The sequence below is a fragment of the Lutzomyia longipalpis genome, chromosome 4 (assembly GCF_024334085.1).
Source record: "Lutzomyia longipalpis isolate SR_M1_2022 chromosome 4, ASM2433408v1".
Taxonomy (NCBI): Eukaryota; Metazoa; Arthropoda; class Insecta; order Diptera; family Psychodidae; genus Lutzomyia; species Lutzomyia longipalpis.
The window spans coordinates 10,133,936-10,157,046 of NC_074710.1; the positions used below are offsets into that span (position 1 = coordinate 10,133,936).

The 23,111-nt window shown below is 34.4% G+C and overlaps 2 protein-coding genes across 2 annotated transcripts; one reads left to right on the top strand and one right to left on the bottom strand.

Annotated features, from left to right (window-relative positions):
* Window positions 1–417: 417 nt before the first annotated feature.
* Window positions 418–11,828, top strand: LOC129796058 (autophagy-related protein 9A). The gene is made up of 11 exons (XM_055837745.1): window positions 418–893; window positions 3,316–3,493; window positions 3,571–3,781; window positions 3,842–3,966; window positions 4,057–4,184; window positions 5,895–6,079; window positions 6,165–6,343; window positions 6,416–7,047; window positions 7,990–8,509; window positions 8,602–8,701; window positions 11,033–11,828. Exons 1-11 carry the CDS (start codon window positions 731–733, stop codon window positions 11,213–11,215), a joined length of 2,604 nt encoding a protein of 867 aa, XP_055693720.1. The 5' UTR covers window positions 418–730; the 3' UTR covers window positions 11,216–11,828.
* LOC129796059 (ankyrin repeat domain-containing protein 27-like) lies at window positions 11,355–21,489 on the bottom strand. The gene is made up of 3 exons (XM_055837746.1): window positions 20,595–21,489; window positions 14,890–16,002; window positions 11,355–12,804 (listed from the first exon to the last, which is right to left on the bottom strand). The coding sequence occupies exons 1-3, from the start codon at window positions 21,174–21,176 to the stop codon at window positions 11,926–11,928; spliced, it is 2,574 nt and encodes an 857-aa protein (XP_055693721.1). The 5' UTR covers window positions 21,177–21,489; the 3' UTR covers window positions 11,355–11,925.
* Window positions 21,490–23,111: the final 1,622 nt, after the last annotated feature.

Consider the following 23,111-nt stretch of genomic DNA (forward strand, 5'->3'; position numbering starts at 1 on the left):
CACTGTTAAAATGAAAAGGGAACAAAAATTACATTGAAGGATTTTCGAAGCGTAAAGAAAATTCTTTTATGGAGAGAATTTTTTCTCAGCAAAAGTAATTCCAATTAGATAAAAAATTATATAAGAAAATATTGTAATTGCAATAGTTAGTAGTCTTATCAGTTCAATTTGAACATTTTTGTTACAAACTGAGCAAGCATAATTTAATAAAATTCATACTATTTTTATGCTTTGATTACGTAAAGTATGAAATCAAAATGAAAAATAAACTTCTTTATAATCTTTTTAAATCAATTCTTATCAGTGTAGTCAGTGCAGTTGCTCGAAAAAGTGTAAAATCACCGCATCGAGCATATGCAGCATTACACACACAAACAAACCCCCGCATGTCGCCTATGCTTCGAGCTTTTGCCTCTCAGTCAACTTCACACCATCAGCTGAGCTTACTGTCACGTTTTTTCACACAGCAAGTTGTCAATTTTTTTCGCATCGCAATTGTTGTTGTGCATCGCAAAAGAAAATAGAAGCAAAATTTGCTGCTTCCACCAAGAAAAAGAAAATTTTCCATTGATTCCTACGGCAAAAGTGCAACAGCGTACCCAATGAACTACGGTGGATGACTGTGGGTACGGGTAGGTAGTGAAATTGGGTGGAAAATATGTGGAGTTGAGACACAAAAGAGGTGCGAAAAAAGTGCAAAAGTGACAAAGAAAAGTTTTGCGGGGAGAACATGGCGAAACCTGACGTCAGCTACAGCGCCTTGAACAATGAAGGAAGGAATCCCTTTGTGCAGCCATCGCGCTACGAGCAGGATATTGAGGATTCGGACAATGATGAGGAGGCACCCCCCACAAGTGGGATTGTTATTCATGTAGCGCCCGAAGCTGGGAAAGGTGAGCAGCCCTCAATTTTGTTCTTGTTTCAGGAAGGTCAATCCTCGCGTTGTGCAGCACACTTCCGTTTGACCTTTCGGTGCCCCAGAAAATCCTCCGGCGGATGACCTCATTGGTAGTGGGTCAAACACGCATTTCCAGGTGCCTGAGATGGCGTAGAAAACAATAAGTCTTTATCATTTTTCTCTAATCCCTTGTTTTTGTGACTCATCCCCCTAAAAGATTTCCATCAAAACACCTCAAAAGGGGAAACAACAATTACCCAAGAGCTTCGAGAAGATAGCCAGGGTAGTCAGAAGAAGAGATTTAATTCTCAAATTCGTCAAAAATACTTCCTCTTCCGTTTATATTTTGACTGGAGATAAATAATCTTTTAACTCCATCGCGCATGCCATTCTAAAATACATTTTTTTAAAACTTTTTTTAGGGGTCTTTTCTCTCGACTCTTAGGATCTTTGATAACAGATTTAAAAACCTGTTCATGCCTAAAATTCACATAGAAATGAATCTAATTTAATTAAAAGGATAAAATATGAGCGAAATCAAAATTAAATGAAGTGCGTTGAAGGAGTTTATTCATTTTTAGACGCAAATTAATTCATTCGGATAATATTAAAAAAAAAACATAATCATTACAAAGAAATTATTTCTTATCTAGCTAAAATTTTCGTTGAAACTTTCTAAACAAAGAGATGATTTTTGAATGTTTATAAAAAGAAAGTCAAGCCTTAGAAACAACGTTAAATGATAAAAAAAACAACACGTCAAGTGTTAGAGTAAACAGAACGTTGAAATAGAAATGTCCTGAATTTTAAAGAGAGAGCTATTCACAATCTGAGGGGTTAGTCCCCACAGAGGTATGACAATTATCATAGGGCATTTCCCGGAAAAACTCTGGGAAATAAACGAATATTCACATTTTATGTCAAATCGGGTGCAAACTTTTTTGATTTTTTTTCTTAATTTCTAGTTATTCTAGAAAATTCCTTTCTGTGTCATATGAAAGCTATTTAAAGGCCTAACAATATATATTTTAACCATTTTCCTATGGTGGAAAACTCGCGAGAATTTCCGACATTGAACTTTTCTTTTGCTTCCCATTTCTCCAATATTGAACGTGACCAATTTTAAAATATCTCATTTTTTAGCATTTTTAATTATCTTTCATTTGGTATAGCACTTGCAGGGAAAATCCGCTGGGAAAACTCCCTACAGAATGATTTTCCAAAGTTAAGCACGTTTTCACGTTGGAAAAAAAAGAGATAGACACAGAAAGGAATTTTCTAGAATAACTAGAAATTAAGAAAAAAATCAAAAAAGTTTGCACCCGATTTGACATAAAATGTGAAAATTCGTATATTTCCCAGCGCTTTTCCGGGAAGTGACCACGCTTTTCTTGAGTCTTTTACAATGCTCTATGATAATTTAATAATTAAATTTGGTTACCTCCTTAGGGACTAACTCCTCAGATTGTGAATAGCTCTCTTTCTGTAGGTTTTATGGAACCAAAGATATGACCATTTTTATCTCCCTTTCTGAATTTCATAGTCAACTTTAATAAATTTATCAAATTAAATTACAACACATAGGCAGACTCCTTCGCGTTTTGGTATACCAACTCTTAGGGAGTTATCACACTTAAGCTCCAAGTGCTTGAGCATCATAACCTCTATGTGAGTACGAGAGAGACAACAACGGTATTTTTTCTCGTTCTGTCACATGTAAAATCTTAAGCATCAAGCGCTTAGAGCTTAAGTGTGATAACTCCCTTATAACTGGACGCGTTATAATTGACTTTTGTTTTTAATTCTGCACCAGTTTTTCTTGGTTTCTTTGTAGAATTTTTATTGTTAATTCGCAAAATTAACCGAAAATACATAGAGGTTCTCTAAAAGTGTATGCTTTTCAAGGAAAATATTTTTTGGGCTTTCATTTGAATCATTTGAACTGATCCAAGGAGAAAATGGGAATTCTATTTAGCTTTCCTTGAATCTATTATGTATCTTTCTGCCTTTTCAATCGTACAATGAGAACTGAAAAAAAATGAATAAACTCCTTTTGAATTTTTATTACAAAAATTAAATTGTTTTATGCAGTTTCAAAAAAATCATCAAATCAATAAAAAAAACTTTAAAGTTTATTTGACAGTCTATATTTTTTGAAAAAAAAACTTCATAATAGAAGACTTTAGTATGGGATGTGCGCAGCTGATTAGTCGATTCAACGCGCTTTTCTTGATTTATTTCTTCTACGCGCGCGTTTGATATCTGTGCTGGATTTTTTTTTTATTAATTTCAAAAAGACGCACTATACGGATTGAGGTCATTCGAAAAAAAAGAGAGAAAAAATGCCAATAGGATGAAAAAAAAAAGATTAAAAAAAAGGGGAAAAAATTAAATTTTCTTTACAAAAATTTGTGCAGCACGATGGAATCACATTGAGGATTTGGATTCGTTCTTCTCGCGAATGTACTGCTATCATCAGAAACATGGATTTTGGGTGATGATGCTGCAGGAATTCTTTGAGTTGGGCCAATTCATCATCGTGGTGGCATTCACGTCCTATCTCATGCACTGCGTAAACTATCCAGTTCTCTTTGGGTAAAGGATAATTTACTTTTTTTCAGTTTCAATTAATGTTTTTTTCTTAAATTATGGTTTCGTTGGTAATTTTGCAGGGATGGAAGGAAAAATGTCACGGATAAGGTTACAATTCCTATGGCTCTGTATAGTGGTTCGACGTGCATTGCAACATTCGGCGCATGGACGTGGACAGCGTTGACCCTGTCAGCCCTTTTCTGGTTCTTCCGACTCATCAAATTCCTCTATCACTTCATACAATTCTGGGATATAAAGCAATTCTTCAATATTGCCCTCAAAATTGAAGATGTGAGTGGTTAAAATTATTTATCAAAGTTCCTTTTTGTGCTAAAGTAATTTTGTTTTTAGTCTGAACTGGACAATCTGACTTGGCATGAGGTCCAGAGTCGTATTAGGGAGGTACAGTCGGAGCAGCAAATGTGCATACATAAGGAACAACTAACTGAATTAGATATTTATCATCGTATTTTAAGGTAATTAATTAATTAAAAAAAAACTTTTTATTGTATGAAAAAAATGCAGAATTTTAATTTTTCTTTTGCAAAAAAAAATTGAAAATTTAGATTTAAAAATTACACCGTGGCCATGATGAACAAGAATATCCTTCCTGCCAAGATTAGGCTGCCGTTTTTGGGTGAGGTTAGCATTCTTAGTCGTGGATTGCGCTACAATATGGACCTTATTTTATTCTGTAAGTACCCTTCCTTATTATTTTGATTTTATATTTATTTAAAATATTTTTTGAATGCTTTGAAAATTTTTTTTTGGATTTTTTCTACGTAATTTTATGGATTATTAATAAATAGTCACTTGCATCAACACTTGTCGTATGAATGTCAAAACGACGAAATATCCTATTTGCTATAATTTAATTTTCTAAAAAAGTAGACGAATGTAGTAGATTAGAACAAAAAATGAAAAGCCAAAAGATTCAAAAGATTTTTTATTATTTTAAATATTTATTTTGACTAAGAAACTTTAAAAAAAATGAAGAGGAGCATTCATTACGAAATTATGCTTCATAAATTATTATTTATTAACTAAAAACTTTTTTTTTTAAATTCCGAAAACGGTAAAAAAAAATTCTTAAACTAGGATAAACTTTTATGACTGTTAAAAATTTTATTTGTTACACATAATGTAAACAATAATCTCTAGGTATTTTTACTGGGTCTTAACGTGTGAAAGATTTGATTAATGTTAAATAAAAAAATAGAAGAAACAATTGACTTAAATCATTCTAGCGATGTTTCAGTTAATTTTTTTTATATTCTAGTTCAAAAATAAGTCTGAAAAAACTTGGAAAATAATTTTATTAATCATTATTTCACCTATTTATAGATTTTTAAAAATCTTTGAAAAGTATTTTCAAACTAAATTAAACTTATTCTAAAGACTTTTTTTTTAATTTTTGCAGTTTAACTTCAAAATTGGATAACAAAAATTAATTAATAAGAAAAATTCTTGAAATTCGCTTAAAAAGTTCTAAAAATCTTTCTTTAAACGAATCTTCTTAGCTTTTGTGAAATGTTTTTTTTAGGATCTGAAACTTTTCAGCGACGTTTCAGTTATTTTTTTCCACACTCTGGCTCAAAAAAGTCTGAAAAAACTTTGGAAAATAAAGCATTATTTAACCTATTTATAGATTTTTAAAAATCTTTGAAAAGTATTTTCAAACTAAATTAAAGTTAATCTAAAGACTTTTTTAGAAATTTTCGCAGTTTGACTTCAAAATTGGTTTAAAAAATTTATTAATAACCAAAATTTTTGAAATTTCATGTAGAAACTTCTAAAAATCTTTCTTTAGCTTTAGACGAATCTTTTTGGCTTTTGTGATATGATTTTTTTTAGGATCTAAAACTTTTCAGCGATGTTTCAGTTAATTTTTTCACAATCTTTGGCTCAAAAATAGGTCAAAAAAAGAATTTTTTCCACCGAAAAAAATGCATCAACCTACATGTTCATAGATTTTCAAAAAATCTTTGAAAAATCTAAATCAAAGATTTTATTAATCTTCGCAAAGTCTGATTTCTTAATTGGATAAAAAAAAATTAATTAATAACCAAAATTCTTGAAATTTGGCGAAAATAAATCTAAAATAGATTTTTTTCCACTGAAAAATAATACTTAAAAATTACTTAACAATAAATTAAAAGATTTTAAGAATTTTTTTATGGTTTGCATCCGTATACTTTGCCTTTCAAATCCGATCTTTCATTTTTGCCGCCAAATCATTCCTTTTTCCCCACGTTCTCTATTTTCACCACTCGAAAGTCACCATTTCGAGTGCGCGCCAAATTCAAATATTATTTAATTTTATAAGTTAATATTCGGTTAAATCTTTTCAAATTGAATTAAATAAATATCCAAAAAAATTGAATAAAAATAAATCTGATCTTAGGGGGTCCATGGTCTCCATTTGAGAACAACTGGCACCTCCGGGAGGATTTTAAGCGTGCCAATTTGCGCAAGGATCTCGCAACGAAGCTCTCAAAGCAAATTTCATGGGTTGCGCTGACAAATCTCATTCTCTGCCCCCTCATCTTCCTCTGGCAGCTCATGTATTTCTTCTTTAACTACGCTGAAGTGAGTAAATTCTGTGGGGGAAGGAGTGGCTTTGAGATTTAGTAGGTTTTGTGTCTCTAAATGCGCCACTCTGTGTGTTGTTTAGTTGCTGAAACGCGAACCGGGGAAATTGGGGACACGCTGCTGGTCCCAATATGGACGTCTCTACCTGCGACATCTCAATGAACTCGATCACGAACTCGATGCACGCCTCAATCGAGCGTACAGACCTGCAGTGAAGTACATGAACTCCTTCTCATCACCCCTGATGGCTGTTATTGCTCAGTGAGTTCTAGTTTGTTGTCTGGATGAAAGAGAATTTCTTGAGATTTCAGAGATTTTTCTCGTTGTGCACAGGAATGTTGTCTTCATTTGCGGTGGTGTATTGTCGGTGTTTCTCGTTCTCACGGTGTACGATGAGGATGTAATGCAGGTGCAGCATGTACTGACCATTATTTCCATCCTTACGGCCATTGTGGTGATCTTCCGTGCCTTTATCCCCGAAGAGAATATGATTTGGTGTCCGGAACAACTTCTAACGGCTGTCCTGGCGCACGTTCACTATCTCCCCGTAACGTGGCGTGGGAAGGCCCACACGAGTCATGTACGTGATCAATTTGGGCAGTTGTTTCAGTACAAGGCGTCATACTTGCTGAATGAACTGTTCAGCCCACTCGTGACGCCTTTTGTACTACTCTGCTCCCTGAGGCCACGTGCATTGGATATTGTGGATTTTTTCCGGAATTTCACAGTGAGTGTTGTGGGTGTTGGGGATGTTTGTTCCTTTGCCCAAATGGACATACGACGACATGGGAACCCAGATTGGCAGCTGACGCCAAGTACGGAGGCTGAACCGGACTTTATGCCAACATGCGAAACAAATCAGTACACTCAGGCGGAACATGGAAAAACCGAACTATCCCTCATGCACTTTACAAAGACAAACCCGACGTGGAAGATGCCTGAGGAGGCAAAGAAGTTTGTTCAAGGTTTGTTCATTTAAATGAAAATCTTTTTTATTTAATTGAAACTTAAGGGGGGTTTCTTTTGAGAACCGGTGTTTAATGGTTTTCAAGTGTTGGTCACATTTAAAGACTTATTATTAGTGAGTAGGAAAATCACTTTCCGCCATCTTGTGATTTTCCTCAAAACACAAAGGTTGGTTTTTCTCAGGATCTACTGGATGGATTTCGATGGGGTAAAAAGTAAATGAAAGAGGAAGCATTGGTGGAGAATGTACCGGAAGAAATTTTTGAATTTCGACTCAGAAGCCGAGAAAAGTCAATAAGAATATTTGTCTACTTTTCTCAGCTTCTGAGTCGAAATTCAAAAATTTGTTCCGGTACATTCTCCGCCAATGCTTCCTCTTCCATTTGCTTTTTACCCCATCAAAATCCATCCAGTAGATCCTGAGAAAAACCTACTTTTGTATTTTAAGGTAGTTCTGTGGAAAAGTCGGAAAATAACAAGATGGCGAAAAGTGATTTTTTTACAGTTCAATTGGACTTTAAATGTGGTCAACACTGGAAAACTAAAGTCTAATAACTTGAAAAAAAATTAAAATATTTAAAATGTGTCAATACCAAAGATTCTCCCATGAGACCCCTCTTAATTGAAACTGAAAAGAGGTTGGTTCTAAGGGAAATGTAGGATTAAAGTCCTTTCGGAAGCATCAGCAAAGAAGATGGTGTACGAAACGGTTCTTACTCATTTTTCCCGCCAAATGTTTCATTTTCACCACATTTCCTTTTTCACCATTCAAATTCACCATCTTTCCTATCCCACCACGGATGGGCGCCAAATTTAAATCAAAGGCGTCGAAAGCTCTGGCTAAAATTGTGGGGATGCTTCCGGAAGGACTTTGATTCTATGAAAATATTTTTTTCTTTTTAATGATTTTTTTTTACAACTTTAATTTGTATTCCGTGCAGGAATAACGAAACACGCAGTGAATGATCTCAATCGTACACGTATCTCCGTGGCACCGGGAACGGCATGTGGGGGTGGCGGCTTCCTCGGGGGTACAGCCATGGGGGAGAGTTTAATGTCAATGGGTAGCCTAGGGGGTGACTACACGTCAATTGTGCAGTCCGTGCTGCGACAGAATCAAACGCTAAATAACTCCCAGATGGGACAATCATTCTTCCATATCCCAACGCACACGGCTGCGGGTGTGCAAGAGCAGCAACAGCAGGCTGCAGCGCATCAGGTAACGATGGATTTCGAGCGGATGCTCCATCAGAATCTCACGGATACGTCTGTGCCACTGAGGAGTACCCTCCTGACGGATATTGCGGAGGATGACGATGGTACAACGACAAGGAGTGTCGGTGGGATGACGACGTCAACGATACACGGGAGACTGGGGCAGCGTGGGATGAGTTCTAGTCTACGTGGGGTACGTCGAAGGGAGGGTTCGATGGAATTGGATCCCAATGGGATACTCTACAGGTTGGAAAATCTTCTTTTTTTTAGAAGAAGAAAATTTTGTCATAAATTGAAAATTCTTTTAAAAAATGATTTATTCTCTTGTTGGAAAACAGCCTACGATGCCTCCCAACAAATGACGTCCAGCCAGCGGAACTAGCGCCAGCTGATATGAGCTTAAGTACTCTCTTCCTCCATGAACTCCATCATCGTCATGTAAGTTGATTATTTCCTTATTTTAATTTTTTAATAGATTTTTTGTGATATCTACAGAAAAGGACCTTTATTCGAATTTATTATTTGTGACGTTTCGAGGGCTTTGATGTTCTTTTTCCTCAGGCCTTAAAAATGTATTTTATAAAAAATTAAAAAGTTCTTTTTTTTTAGGAAAAAAAGATCAATTGAATTTTTTTTGAATGAGTGGTTTTGTTAAAAAAAAAACTTCAGTTAATTTAACAGAATAAATTGTCAAATATATTCGGTCAATTCACTTCTTTCCAAACTTTGGTCTTTTTGACTAATTCAATTGGTCGAAGATATTTGACAATTTTATTTAGCAAAAAGATATTTTAACAAATTCATTCAGTGAAAGATATTAAACGGTTATACCCACAATCAGCGAAAAAGTATTTTAACTAATTCAAATAGTGAAAATACTTCACAATACTTAATTTATCTCAATAATTCTGTCAATTTCACTAAAGCACTTTAGTCGTTTTGCCCATTTGAAATGGTGAAAGTACTGCACCCAATGTTATTTAACTAAATCATTTTATTAATTTTATTAATATACTTCTGTCTTTTTGTCCAATTTAAGCGTTGAAATCACTTTGACACTGATAAACTTTTGTTAAATTCACTAATTTAATCTGCTAAAATATCCTTTAACTGAATAACTTCTATTAGTTTGACTATTTCAAATCTTTGGTAAAATAATTTCAGTCTTTTATGACTTTTTAAATTGTGAATTTAGCTCGAAGCATCAGTTAAAACAACTGAAATATTCTGCTAAAGTGTCTTTTCACTGATTACTTCTGCTATTTTAACCAATTTTCTTTTATGAAAAGTGAATGTGGAGCTTTCTCACACTGTTAAAAAAAATATTCATTTAATTTAAGAGAATAAGTTGTAAAATCTAGTTTTCATCAATTTTATTCATCCGGAGAATATTTTGATTGATTCAAATGGTGAAAACACTGTGAAACGTAATTTGATTGAATAATTGTGTAAATTTCACTTATTTACTTCGCATTTGGCGTTTGTTTCTAACACAGAATATCTTTAATTATTTTCACAAATAAACTCCTGTTAAATTGACTGTTTCAATCAACTATAGTAACTTATTCTTTCATTGAATAATTTCTGCTCTTTTGACTGTTTTATTCTGTGTTTTTTAATCAATTATCTTCTGTTGTTTTGACTATTTCGATTTGATCAAATAACATCAGTCATTTTCACTGTTTAAATCGACTTTTTAATCCTTTTATTGAGTAAATTGTCAATTTTGCTAAAAAAAAATCGGTTCAATTAACTGAAATATTCAACAAAAGTGCCTTTTCGCTGATTAATTTTTGCTATTTTAATCAAAGTTCTTTTAAGGGGGGTCTCTTGGGAAAATTATTAGAATTTACACATTTTTAATGTTGTCATTTTCTTGGGGTTTTTCTTAAACTTGGATATCCGATTATGGTTACATTTGAAGCGTAATTATTGAAGTGTAAGAAAATCACTTTTCGCCATCTTAAGTGCGACGCCATCTTGTGATTTTCCGACTTTTCCATAGAACTGCCCTAAAACACAAAGGTAGGTTTTTCTCAGGATCTACTGGATGGATTTTGATGGGGTAAAAAGCAAATGAAAGAGGAAATACCAATGCAGATTTTGATGTAGCGGAATTTTGAATTTCCTTTCTGGGGCTGAGAAAAGTGGAAAAATGTGACTTTTGTTCACAAGTTTTTGACATTTTTCTACTTTTCTCAGCCCCAGGATGGAAATTCAAAATTCTGGTACAACAAAATCTGCATTGATATTTCCTCTTTCATTTGCTTTTTACCCCATTAAAATCCATCCAGTAGATCCTGAGAAAAACCTACCTTTGTGTTTTAAGGAAAATCTCAAGATGGCGTCGCATCTAAGATGGCGGAAAGTGATTTTCTTACTCTTCAATAATTACGCTTCAAATGTAACCAATATTGAAAAACCAAGTTTAAGAAAAACCCCAAGAAAAATAAAAATATTTAATTTCATCAGCTCTCACAAGAGACCCCCCTTAAGAATGTCTAGTGTACAATAACAAGTAAAATCCCTTAATCCTTTCACGTTTTTTGGGTCATACGCTGACCCAAACGTAAAATATTTTATTTTTTCAATTATTTATTAATGTAATTGTTTTTCCATGTTACAAATGCATCAAATTCACGCATAAGGGGTCAAAGAAGACGTTTTGAGTGCAAAAAAATCGCGATAAAAGAGCGCATGTTTCAATGTTTTTATGTTTCACGTTGGACGCTAAAGGGTTAATCTTGCTTTTTTCTCTTATTCTTTTAGATGACGCGTCGTGGTGTTCGACTAGAGGAGCAGAGTCATCATCGACAAATGTGGCAGACACCGCATCAACAGCAACAACCACAACCATCAACCTCCTCATCTGCTGCTCTTGCTGGACCCTCGTCGTCATCGTCAACGGGCCTGGCGGAGAGGACACCCCTCTTGGGCACGAAGAAGTCATAGCAATGCGCCGAATGGGTCTAGCATGTAGTTGTTTAGGCCTCCACCCCACGTGTGAGATTATCCTCCTGCGCCTTTTCAAACTCCCGACCAAAAAAAAATCTCAAAAGTTGCGGGAAATGGACACATAAAAAATCAAATCAGTTTTCTTCTTGTTTAGTGTCTTTTCTTTTCTTTTAATCTACAAACATTTAGTATGATGTGAAAGTGTGACTGTCTGTTTTTTTTCTTTTCTTTTAACATGTTTTGATTTTCTTTTCTTTTTGTTTCTTTGCTCTCCGCATAATATTTTAAGGAGTGAGAGATAAAACGAAAGAAAAAAAAAAGAGAATAGTGGAAAAATATCGTAAAAATGTAAATAAAATCATACAAACAGCTTCTTTTAATATATTATTTTAATTTAGAATTTTTAATAAAGAAACAACAATTAATAATAAAATTAACAAAAAATCCTTTGTAAATATATTGTAGAAATGCCGAAGAAGAATGTCTCTGGAAGCACAATTTGTTTGAAGAAGAAATTATACAAAAAAATGATGATTACTACAGATTTAGTTGGATAAATTACAAAACAAAACAGAAAAGAAGTGAAATAAAACAAAGATTAAAAAGTGAATTTTTAAAAGAATTTTCTTTCTCTGTGCGTCAAGAATAAAATAAGTTTGTTTGACTAGCTGCGCGACATAATGTTAAAAAAAGCTAAAAAAAATAATTCAAAAGTCCGCATTTTCGCTGAGATTCTCAAGTTGCTGGACAATGCTGAAGAGCATCTTACTCCTTGCCAGATCAATGGGACGCTGCCCGTCGCAATTGCGTCGTGTTACGTCGGGATTGTATTTGAGCAAAAGTTCCACGAGATTCAAATTTGATGCCATAAGGGCGAGATGTAGGGCTGTATTGCCCTTGATGTCCTCATCGTCGATGATGTCTTTGGTTGTGTGATCCAGGAAGACCACAACGGCGTCCAGCTCTTGAGCCGTTGCAACAAAATGAAGCGGTGTGTGCCACATTGCGCGCGTCTTGGCGCGCGGATTTGCCCCAAAAGCCAGCAAGGTGTGCGTCATGAGGACATTGTTGTACCGTATGGCTGCATGAAGGGGCGTCATCCCGTCCTCCGTGGTAACATTCACCAGCGGCACACGCTGCTGCGATGGCGGTGAGATCCGCACGGGTTGCGTGGGGCACTGACAGAGTACCTCGGAGCACGTGCACGTGATTTTGTGGCCACCATTTGTGAGACAAAGCGGATCAATGTTCAGGTAGAAGAGGGCGAGATTTGTGTCACCCTGCACAATGGCATCAATAATCTTCTCCACCTTCACCTCCGGCGTCCCATTAGCAGCACCAGCAGCCACTCGTCGCCCCGCTGTAGCCACGTGCTGCTGCGGTGCTGCAAAGACACTCACAGCACCCTCAATGAGGGTACGAATATGGGTGTTGTGTGATGCATCAACAGCAGCAATACCCAACTTATTGCGAACATCCCGACGTGCCCCAAACTCCATCAGGGACTCCACAATGCTCCCAAAACCCCAACGAGCTGCCAAATGAAGCGGTGTCTCCCCACGATTGTTTCTTGCATTGATACTTATCTGCAAAAACATCGAGAAAATGTTTTAATTTTAGGTGAGAAAACTTAATTTTTTCGATCAGAAAATCAATCGTTTTGTCAAAAGAATGCTGCCATTTAGTCAGGAGAAAGTTCCATCAATTCAAACATTTTTCTAATTAAAAGAAAACATTTTTTGCTTGAATAGTGTTTACCCAGAAAAATATTAAAATGTTTGAAATAGTAATGAAACGTTAGAAACAACAAACGTCAAACAGATGTCAAAACGTTTAAAAAAAATTGTCAATCATTGGCAAGGAATGGCCCTTTGTTAAGGAAGGTAAAACGTTAAAAAAGAAAATGTTAGACGTCATAAAAGAAACGTCAAATATCATAAAAGCATCGAACGTCTGACAACACTATGTCAAAAGTTAAAAAAAAACAAACGTTTAAAAAGAGCCGTCAAACGTTTGAAAAGAAATGTCAAGTGTTAGTAAAAAACACGTCTAACATATAAAAAGAATGTTAATCATTAGAGAAGAAATGTCAATCATTAGAAAATTGCCGGGTTGGGAAAGTATTCTTAATCAATAGAAAAGACGGTGAAAGGAAACCTCCTCGAGTATCTTAAAAGAAAACGTCAAGCTCTGCAAATTTCGTCGAACGTATAAAAAAGATTGTCAACCATTAGTAAATAGAATAGAGATTCATAGATAAAAAAAAAATTAAACGGTAAATAAGCGTCGATAGAAAAGAAACCTCAAAATTTTACAAAAGCAAAAGTCAAGCGTAATGAAAGAAAAGTCAAAGGCTAGAATAAATGACAAATGTTTGAATAAACGTCAAGTGCCATAAGAGGAGTGTAAAATTTTAAAAAGAAACGTCAAGCGCTGGTAATGTCAAATGTAAGAAAAAAATTGTGTAATTTAATCAAAAAAACATTCCAAGACTTGAAAAATTATGTCAAACGTTTAAAAAAGAATGTCAATCGTTAATACAAAAAAGTGTCAAATAGAAAATAAACGTTAAATGGAAAATAAACGTCAAACAGAAAATAAACGTAAAACAGAAAATAAACGTCAAATAGAACATAAACGTCAAAAAGAAAATAAACGTCAAACAGAAAATAAACGTCAAACAGAAAATAAACGTCAAATAGAACATAAACGTCAAAAAGAAAATAAACGTCAAATAGAAAAAAAACGTCAAATAGAAAATAAACATCAAATAAGGGATGGTCACGTTATTTTGGAAACTCTACAGGAACAAAATGGCCAAAATGTGAGAATTTCAAATAATTTTTTTGAGCACAAAAATTTATTTTCTAAATTGAAAATACTGAATTCTTATCAATATTTGGCCATTTAACAAGACTGCAAGCAAATTTCGAATTTTTGGTTTCAAAAGCTTGAAAATCGCTCTTGAAAGTCCCCGAGTTTCCAAAATAACGTGACCATCCCTTAGAAAAATAAACGTTAAATAGAAAATAAACGTCAAATAGAAATAAACGTCAAATAGAAAAAAAAACGTCAAACAGAAAAGAAACGTTAAATAGAAAAAAAAACTTCAAATACAAAATAAACGTCAAACAAAAAAATAATCGTCAAACAGTAAGTAAACGTCAAATGAAATTAAATAAAAGTCAAACTCTAGAAAAAATGATAAATGTGCGAATAAACGTAAAACGTCATAAAAGAAATGTCAAAACTTAAGTAAAAACGTCAAACATTTTAAAAACAAAGCCGTTAAACGGCTGAAAAAGCGTCAAATGTTAGAAAGGAAAGTTTAATTTTAAAAAAATCTTAGAAAAAGTCAGAAATGTAAAAAACCAAAACTTTAAATGTTAGAAAAAAATCACAAAAAATTGAAAAGGATCATCTATAGTATTAAAAAACTTAACGATTTCATTGTAAAATTTTTGTATTCAGCGACTAGAAATACCTGAAATCATTGATATTTTTTTCTAAAATTTCAACGATTTCAAGGATTTCTTTGTAGGAGAATACGACCCATTGTTTAGAAAAATATTATAGGCTCCCCTACAATTATTCCTTACTGAGGCTTTTTAAATTTTAAAGAAAATTCACAATTTTTTTTAAATTTATTAACATTTTCACGATAAACTAACCTGTGGGACGTGCATGTGATCGCAGAAGTACAGAATGGCCTTTACGCAACGATCCTGCCCATTTGCAGCTGCTAGATGAAGTGGCGTTTCCGCTTCAATGTTGGTTTTAACATCAATCTTCGCTCCTGCGTGCAGGAGGAGTAGCAACGTGCTCTGTTGCCCTGCTTTGGCGGCCACATGAAGTGGTGTCACCCCATCACGATCACGCACATTCACGCGCGCACCCAGAGCAATCAGCAGCGTTACCATCTTGGCGGGACCTGCAGCAGCAGCCACATGCAACGCCGTTCGCCCGTCGTCTGTGGCACAATTCACATCTGGGACACTCTGCCCCATGACGTCACGACACTCAGGGCAATCACAGAGTGGATGACAGAGCTTCCTGTTGAGCGATTCAATCTCCATGTGAGCCACATCCATGAGGCGAATCACTTCACTTTCACAATTCCCCCGAACCTTCCCGTGGAAGTACTCAATGAAATCCTCACGTGAAGCAAAACGATCCAAAATCCGGGTATCCTGTTGTGTGGGATCTTTCGTCCCCTTTGCACAAAGTCCCCCCTCGAGGAATGCCATGGCTGCCTCGAGGGTCGTCAGGAGGTAATCCTCCACACCGTTATCGCATAAACTCGTAAATTTGAGACGTTTCAGGTAGTTCAGCGTTGTGATCCAATGCGTGAGGCTGGATTTAACGATGGCGAATGCAAGAACGGGAATTATTTCATCAGAACTCACTGCACTACTCTCCGTTCCATTGCGCGGGAGGACATTGAGGGCATTCTTCAGGCAATTCATCTTCTCCAGCACTGTTGTGCAGCTCTCAATGCGACACAACTCACCGCGAACCTGCGGCAGATGCACCTGGAAACGGACATCAATGCGAAAGTCCTCAGGTGTGAGGTCAAGTGCATTCCGGAGGTGCCTATTGAAGATCTCACCCTCCGGAAGGTAGCAAAGGGTCACGCGATCGAAGACAAAGTCATGCAGGAGGCTCATGATGTACGTTTCAAGGGCCAGCTTCACATTCCGCAGGAAGAATGCATCAGCACGACATTTCTTCTTCAGTACACCATTGTTGAGCATTGCAATCTTCAGGCATTTATTGAAGAGTGCCTGTGAATGGCAAAAGCAGCTTTAAGGACTGCCAGGATTTCTGAGTGGATTTCAAACTAGGAATATTCTAGGTTTCTTATCTAGAAACTCCAGGAATTCTAATTCTAATTCTAATTTTTCTAATCCAGGATTGATAGAAAGATCCTAAATATTTAGCGATCAGGAGAATCGAAAATATTAATAAAAATGATTTTTTTGACTAGAAAGCTTGAGAATTCACTGAACTAGAAATAATTTCTAGAACTTCGTCCAGCCAGGTAATCGAGAAAGAGCTTTGTGAAGAATTTTGTGTTTTTTTTATACAGAAAGTTGAAAAATATCATTGTTGAAATTCCTCAGATTTTTTCTAGTCAGAATCTTTTAAAAAAGCTTCTGCAAGATTTTTCCTTAGCAGAAATATTTTTAATGTCTTCGTCAAGAAAATTTCAGGGCCAAAGAAGAATTTAGAAAAATTATCAAGCTAGAAGTTTAAGAAATGGATTCGTCAAGAATTTTCTAACCATTCAGTTATTCAAGAAAAATTTTGACGAATTTTTACAAATTTTTTCTGGATCTAAAATTTTCTTGACAAAGTTATTAAAGACATTCCAATATAGAAAAAAACTTAGTGAATATTATTACAAATTAAATGGACGAAGTTCTTCTCGTACATATATTCCTACACTGAGCGAAAAGAGTTATTCTTGAAATAAGAATTTGCGGGATTGAGATAATTTTCGCGGGTGTTTTCGGATTTTCGACTTGTGATGATCCGATAACACTAAAAAGGATCAGTGTGATCCTAAAATTCTCAGGGGAACAACAATCGAATAAATTTACAATGTTGGAATAAGAATATTTTCGGATTGAGAATACACTTTTGCAGATTTTTCATCTTTTGGGTTGTAGCGATCCAATAACACCTTATGTGATCCTTGTGATCATATTATCTTCTTACAGGTACACCTCTTTGTAACTTTGTAATACGCCACGGTGGCGTATTAGTCAGTGTCATGTCACTTGAAAAATATTCGCGACGGGTTTGATGTTTTTGCTTAAAATAAATGTTTAATTTAAGAATAAGTTCATACAAGTTGTGGAATATGTGCATTAATTGTTAAAGAAAGGATTTCAGAAGGAATTTAAAAAAAATTCCCCGTGAAAACCCTATAAAAGTGTAAAATGTGAAAACTCTTCCACGGCGTCATGAAGGATGTGCGAGACGTTTTTTGCGGTTTTCCCATTTAATATTGAAAATCATCAAAAAAATTGAGTAAGTATTAAGAAAAAAAAGTAATATGATTTCACGTGAAGGCAATTTTTCTCATTAAAATTATTTTTTGGGAAGTAAATTCATAATGCAAACTTACTTGTTCAAATCAAGAATTTTTCGGATCAAGGAGAACTTTTTTTGATCTTTTTGGATCGAGATTACACTTTTGTAGGTGTTGGGATAAGTAAAAATTGGTGTAAAATCTTAACTTTTCGTCCTCAATTCGAGTTAACATTTTTTTTTAGTTGAGAAAATCTTTTTTTGCACTTTTGTGATTAAGGGTACTACTTTCTTGAATTCTCTAACAAACTCTGTTTTTATTATCTTAAAGAATTATTTTAATAGAATTTATTCACAAAAAAGATTAAAAAATATTTAGCAATTTTTACTACGAAAGTTTTTTTTTATTGAGTAGGATTTCTAATCAGTGGACTTTTTTTTTAATTCAAATAATGTATTTAAAGTATTTTTAATATTTCAATTTAAACTTCTATGCTTGTTTTATAATTACAGAAAGTATTCACTTCAGAATATTGGACAATTGAGGAAGGCCTAATGGATACAAAGACTACTATAGGTAAAACATGTAAACCTAATTCTATAATTATATAGATTTTTAATTTTGTAATTATATATTTCAGACAACGTCGAAATGCCTATGCATCCAACTCCAACAGATCCAGTCTCTGGAAGGATACTCTGAATTGAACGTGAAAGATTGAAGAAAAATGCGGTTAAATCGACACGTGATGTGATGGAGGACTTTTAATGGTTGTTTTAGGAATATGGCAAATAGGTAAAATTATGTTATAAACTATAATGTTAAAAAATATTTTTTAGACATTTACTTTTCATCTGAGAAATTACAAGGAGCAAAAATACATTAAAAAAAAATTTTTAATAAATTTCGGTACTTTAAAATTTGTTGTTCAGAAAAAAATTATTAAAAGATTTTTTCTAATTCTTTTGAAGAACATACCAAAAATGCAATGTTTTGAGATATAGTGTTAATAATTTTTTTCAGAATCTATCCCTGTATTTCAAAAGTAAACTTATTTAAAATCTGAGAAGTTTTGAAAATTTCTAAAAATATCTGAAAAATAATGTAATTTGTTAATTATTTATTTTGTATTTTTTTATTATGTAAGAACATTATAATTTTAAAAATGGTAAAATAAACGAAATTTTATTTAAAAAAAATATATATTTCCAGCATTTTATTTTCATATGGGTCTCTGTATTCGATATAGTGTCCTCTCAATCCCATAAGATTCCTGTCGATCCGAAATTTGGTGTAGAAAATGTAGAAAAAGGCGTATTCTGAACGCTAAAGACGTTCCACTCAATCTTTTATACTTCCCTCAATCCGAATACGTGTAGAAAAAAAATTATCTCGATCCGAAAAGGGTTCCCTTAATCTTAAAAAGTGTTCCCACAATCCGACAAAATTGTTTAGAAAAAGGTGTAACGTTAATCCAAAAAGTAGAAAAAGATTTCGCCCTACTTAAAAAAATACTTAACCGAAAATGAGGGCGAAAATAGTTGTTGGTACACCCGTTTTTACTCCGCTCAACTCCTACTTTTCGCTCAGTGTAACTAGAAAAATCTTAACGAAGATTTTTTTGGCCAGAAAATTTTTTTATGAAACCCGTTCTTTTCGTGGGAAGAAAGAATCTTGACAATGATATACCGAAAATTTTTAAAAAGAATTAATAAAATGGCTTTATCACTTGGAGGACCCAACATTTGGCACAACGCGGAGGATCAAATTGGTAATAACTACCAGCTGATAAAATATGCTCAATAATTAATTATTAATCAGTTTATTGAACAAGGATCGAAAGTTTCACTAATTCTCAATTTCCTTCAAGCATTCCTACATCGAATTACTAAATATTTAATTTAGAAAATCGTCACTGAAAAAAAATTGCGTAGAATCGATGCAAAATTGCCAATTCAAACGACTTTTTTAGCTACAATTTTACATAATTTATTATTGCGCCTAAATAATCACAAACTTTGATTCTTTAAGTAACTTTTTAATCACTTCCGGCAATAAAATTAGTCCACATTAATGATTTTTACCGAGGAAAAGTGAACAAGAGTTCTTTATTTGGGAAATATGGGGAAACATAACCTCAAAACCACGGCAAAAATGTATGGGATTTTGACTGGTAGTTATTACCAATTTGATCCTCCGCGTTGGATTCTGACTTTGACCTCAATTATCTTCCAAAGAAAAGACTTTTCTCGAGATTTTCTTTCTGCTATCTTAAAGTAATTAAAATTCCCTACACATAGATGATAAATTCATCGAGATAAGTCCAATAGATTTTATTCTGTGACGATTTTAAGGTTTCAATTGGTACCAATTACCAGTAAAGTCCTCCGAGTGTTATCAAAAAATCAAACAGAAATTATTTTCGTCCAGTTATTTCTTGCCTTTATACGTGAGATATCTTTGTTTGCAATTTATGAGGAACAAAAAGTGTTTCGTCAAAAATTTTCTGGGTACTATGCTTCGTCAAAAATTTTCTAAGTACGACAATGTATCGTCAAGATTTTCTAGACCAGGAAATGCTTCGTCAAAAATTTTCTGAGCGTGAAAATGCTTCTTCAAAATATTTTCTAGACCAGAAATATCTTAGTCAAAAAAAATCTGGGTCAGAAAATTCTTCGTTAAAAAAAATTTCTGAACCTGAAAATGATTCGTCAAAGACTTTTTGGATCAAAATGTTTCGTCAAGATTTTCCAGACCTGAAAATGCTTCTTCAATATATTTTCTGAACCAGAAATACCTTCGTCAAAAAAATCTCGGTCAGAAAATTCTTCGTTAAAAAAATTTCTAAGTCAGATATCTCAATAATCTCAAGAATTACGTTCATTTTTGCAAGAGTTTTTCAATTTTCCTATTTTATTGCAAGAAAAAAAGATTTTAATATTATGTTATTGGCATTTTAATAAAACAAAAATTTTAAATCTTTTCCAAATTTTCTTACTATGTATTACTTTTAAAGCTTAATGCTCTACATCCCACATATTCTGCTGAATTAATAAAATTCAATTTCTTGTCTGAATAGCACATAAACATAATATATGCATGGAGTTCATTCATAAATTAAAAGAGAAGCAAAGGGAAAGTCTATTTTCTTCGATAATATTGTTGCCATTGAATATTTTCTCTTTACATCTTCTGGGGCATTTATCTGGTGAATGAAAACCTCTTTGCATTTTTTTTTCATGCTACTTGATAAGGTCTCAAAGTGCTTCAAGTTCAAGTTTGCATTAAAATTTCCTTTCCGGAATGACTGCAAAAGAAAGGAATTCTTATAAAATGTACCTGAATGGAGTCCCTCAGTTGATCCATTGTGAAGTCCTGTGTGGAATTGACGGTGATGTATTCACGGCAAATGGCCTGGATACGCTTGAAGATTGTCTGAGAACTAATCTCATTGGCCAGAAGTTGTCCAGCATCGTGAGCTGTGAGAATTGTGTACAGATCCGTGCTGGGAGTGGATTTTCGTCTCCCCAAATCACCTGGATGCCGCCAAATTGGTGTATTAATGCACCACACGCGATACTTGGAGCTGTCTTTTGTGTAGATGACTTCCTCAAAGAGAATTAGCGCCTCCACTTGTCCTGATGTTGTCTCCACGGAAATCCTCTTGCCGTCCCCATTGCAGCTCACCTTCTCCCCCATAAGGGTGGTAAAGTGACTTCCTGGTAGCTCATCATTGGGTATGAGAACGTGCGACAGGATAAAATCCGTTTCGAGTGTCTTGACATCCGGGAGGCTGCCTCGACGTGGGATGAGAATGACAAAATTCTCCATTGGTGCTGTATCCAGAAGGATTTGATGCTTATTCTTCAGCATCACGAAGAAGTCATTCACCGCAAGATTCTCATCGTACTCATAATCCATTGTCTCGGTGGCGGAGGCTCTCCTAAAGCACCTTTTTTCTCTTCTCCCCCACGAGATGCTTCCAACTCTTTATATGGCTTCTCGGGTGCAACACCCTCGCAGAAAATGAAGAAATTCACGTAAAAAGCACAAAGAGAAAAACATTTAAGTACACGCACGCACAAGCTGATGCTTTATCTTGCACAATCACTCTCTATTTTCGGGTGAACCTTGCATTTTTCCTCTTGTTTTTGTGAATTGAAAAACGAGATAAAAGTGCCTGATTTTCGACTCTTTTTGTAAATACGACACAAACAGTGTTGCCAACTTTGCGTCGCAAAATAAAGTGAATGTTGGCATCTCTGCGAGCGGAGACATTTAAACTTTTTTTGAACTGAAAACCGTTAAACATACACTCTGTTGCCAAAAATAATTGTTTCTTTTTTTTTAAACTCAGTAAAGAAGAATTTAAAATAATTAGAAGAGTCAAAAATAGAAATGATTAGTTTGTTTACATTATTTTAATTAAAAATTAACGAAATCGCTTTTAGTTGCGGGAATAAAAGAAATTCAACACTATTCAACAAAAGGATGTCATGCACAATACAAGGGCGAAGTACCTAATTGAAGGAAACGCAGAAAACAATTTTAACCCACCCAGTCTTGTAGGGAATCAAAAAAGGATAAAGAATCGCCAAAAATATTCACCTTTTTCCACTGGGGTCACAACGAAAAAGGACAATAAAGTTCTGTAAAAATTCAAAAAAATTGACCGCCATTCGCCATTTTGTTCATTTCAATGCATGAAGCATATGTTTCAATGCTTCGTCATGAGCTTGTCGATGGGAGTTTGACATTTCATTCATTTTTTTTTGAGAAAAAATAAAAAAATGCGTATTTTTTAGTTTAATTATCGTGGTAAATGTGTTTTACGTGTTGTTCAAGAGTGATTTTTATATCTGAATACCTGAAGGATGAATTCCCTCACAGCTTGTGACCGTCTCAGCGAGCACATCATTGGTCGTGGAAAAGGTCTTGGGAAAGGTGGTGCCAAGAAACATCGTAAGGTTTTGCGTGACATCATCCAGGGAATCACAAAACCAGCAATCCATCGTCTTGTCCGTCGTGGTGGTGTGAAACGCAAAGGATTCCAGCGCAGAGGATCTCTCAATTCGTGAAAAAGTCATCTTCAAGACGATCCACGACCATTGTTTTTGGATTGCTTTGTTTTGTAACGAGAGATGTGCTCGCTGAGACGGTCACAAGATGTGCGGGAATTCATCCTTCAGGTATTCAGATATAAAAATCACTCTCGAACAACACGTAAAACACACTTACCACGATAATTAAACTAAAAAATACGCAATTTTTTTATTTTTTCCCAAAAAAAAAATGAATGAAATGTCAAACTCTCATAGACAAGCTCATGACGAAGCATTGAAACATATGCTTCATGCATTGAAATGAACAAAATGGCGAATGGCGGCTAATTTTTTTGAATTTTTACAAAACTTTATTGCCTTTTTTCGTTGTGACCCCAGTGGAAAATGGTGAATATTTTTGGCGATTCTTTATCCTTTTTTGATTCCCTACAAGACTGGGTAGGTTAAAATTGTTTTCTGCGTTTCCTTCAATTAGGTACTTCGCCCTTGTATTGTGCATAACATCCTTTACATAATTCTGGCCTTTCGAGGTCTTTCCTTTTCTAAAACTGCTGATAAAGAGTGGAAATGAATCAAACAAAAGGTGTTAAAATGTTTAAAAGACTTCCTATCTTAAGGAAAAATGTGAATATTGTAGACTTAACAAAAAAACAAAATAGCGTCGTAAAGTTTTTTTTATTCTAAATAAACTTTGATTTATTAGGGACAGCAAGATTGAAAATTTAATTACATATAATGAAAGTATTACAATAAGAATCTGAAGAAAGAATCACAGCTAATTGAAATGTGATAG

Excerpts from the sequence above, each read along its gene's own strand:
- LOC129796058 (XM_055837745.1), top strand. The coding sequence starts at position 731 with ATGGCGAAACCTGACGTCAGCTACAGCGCCTTGAACAATGAAGGAAGG. Across the intron at positions 7,048-7,989 it reads GGCAAAGAAGTTTGTTCAAG|GAATAACGAAACACGCAGTG; the intron begins GTTTGTTCATTT and ends TATTCCGTGCAG. Across the intron at positions 8,702-11,032 it reads ATGAACTCCATCATCGTCAT|ATGACGCGTCGTGGTGTTCG; the intron begins GTAAGTTGATTA and ends TTATTCTTTTAG.
- LOC129796059 (XM_055837746.1), bottom strand. The coding sequence starts at position 21,176 with ATGGATTATGAGTACGATGAGAATCTTGCGGTGAATGACTTCTTCGTG. Across the intron at positions 16,003-20,594 it reads AACTGAGGGACTCCATTCAG|GCACTCTTCAATAAATGCCT; the intron begins GTACATTTTATA and ends TGCCATTCACAG. Across the intron at positions 12,805-14,889 it reads ATCACATGCACGTCCCACAG|ATAAGTATCAATGCAAGAAA; the intron begins GTTAGTTTATCG and ends ATGTTTTTGCAG.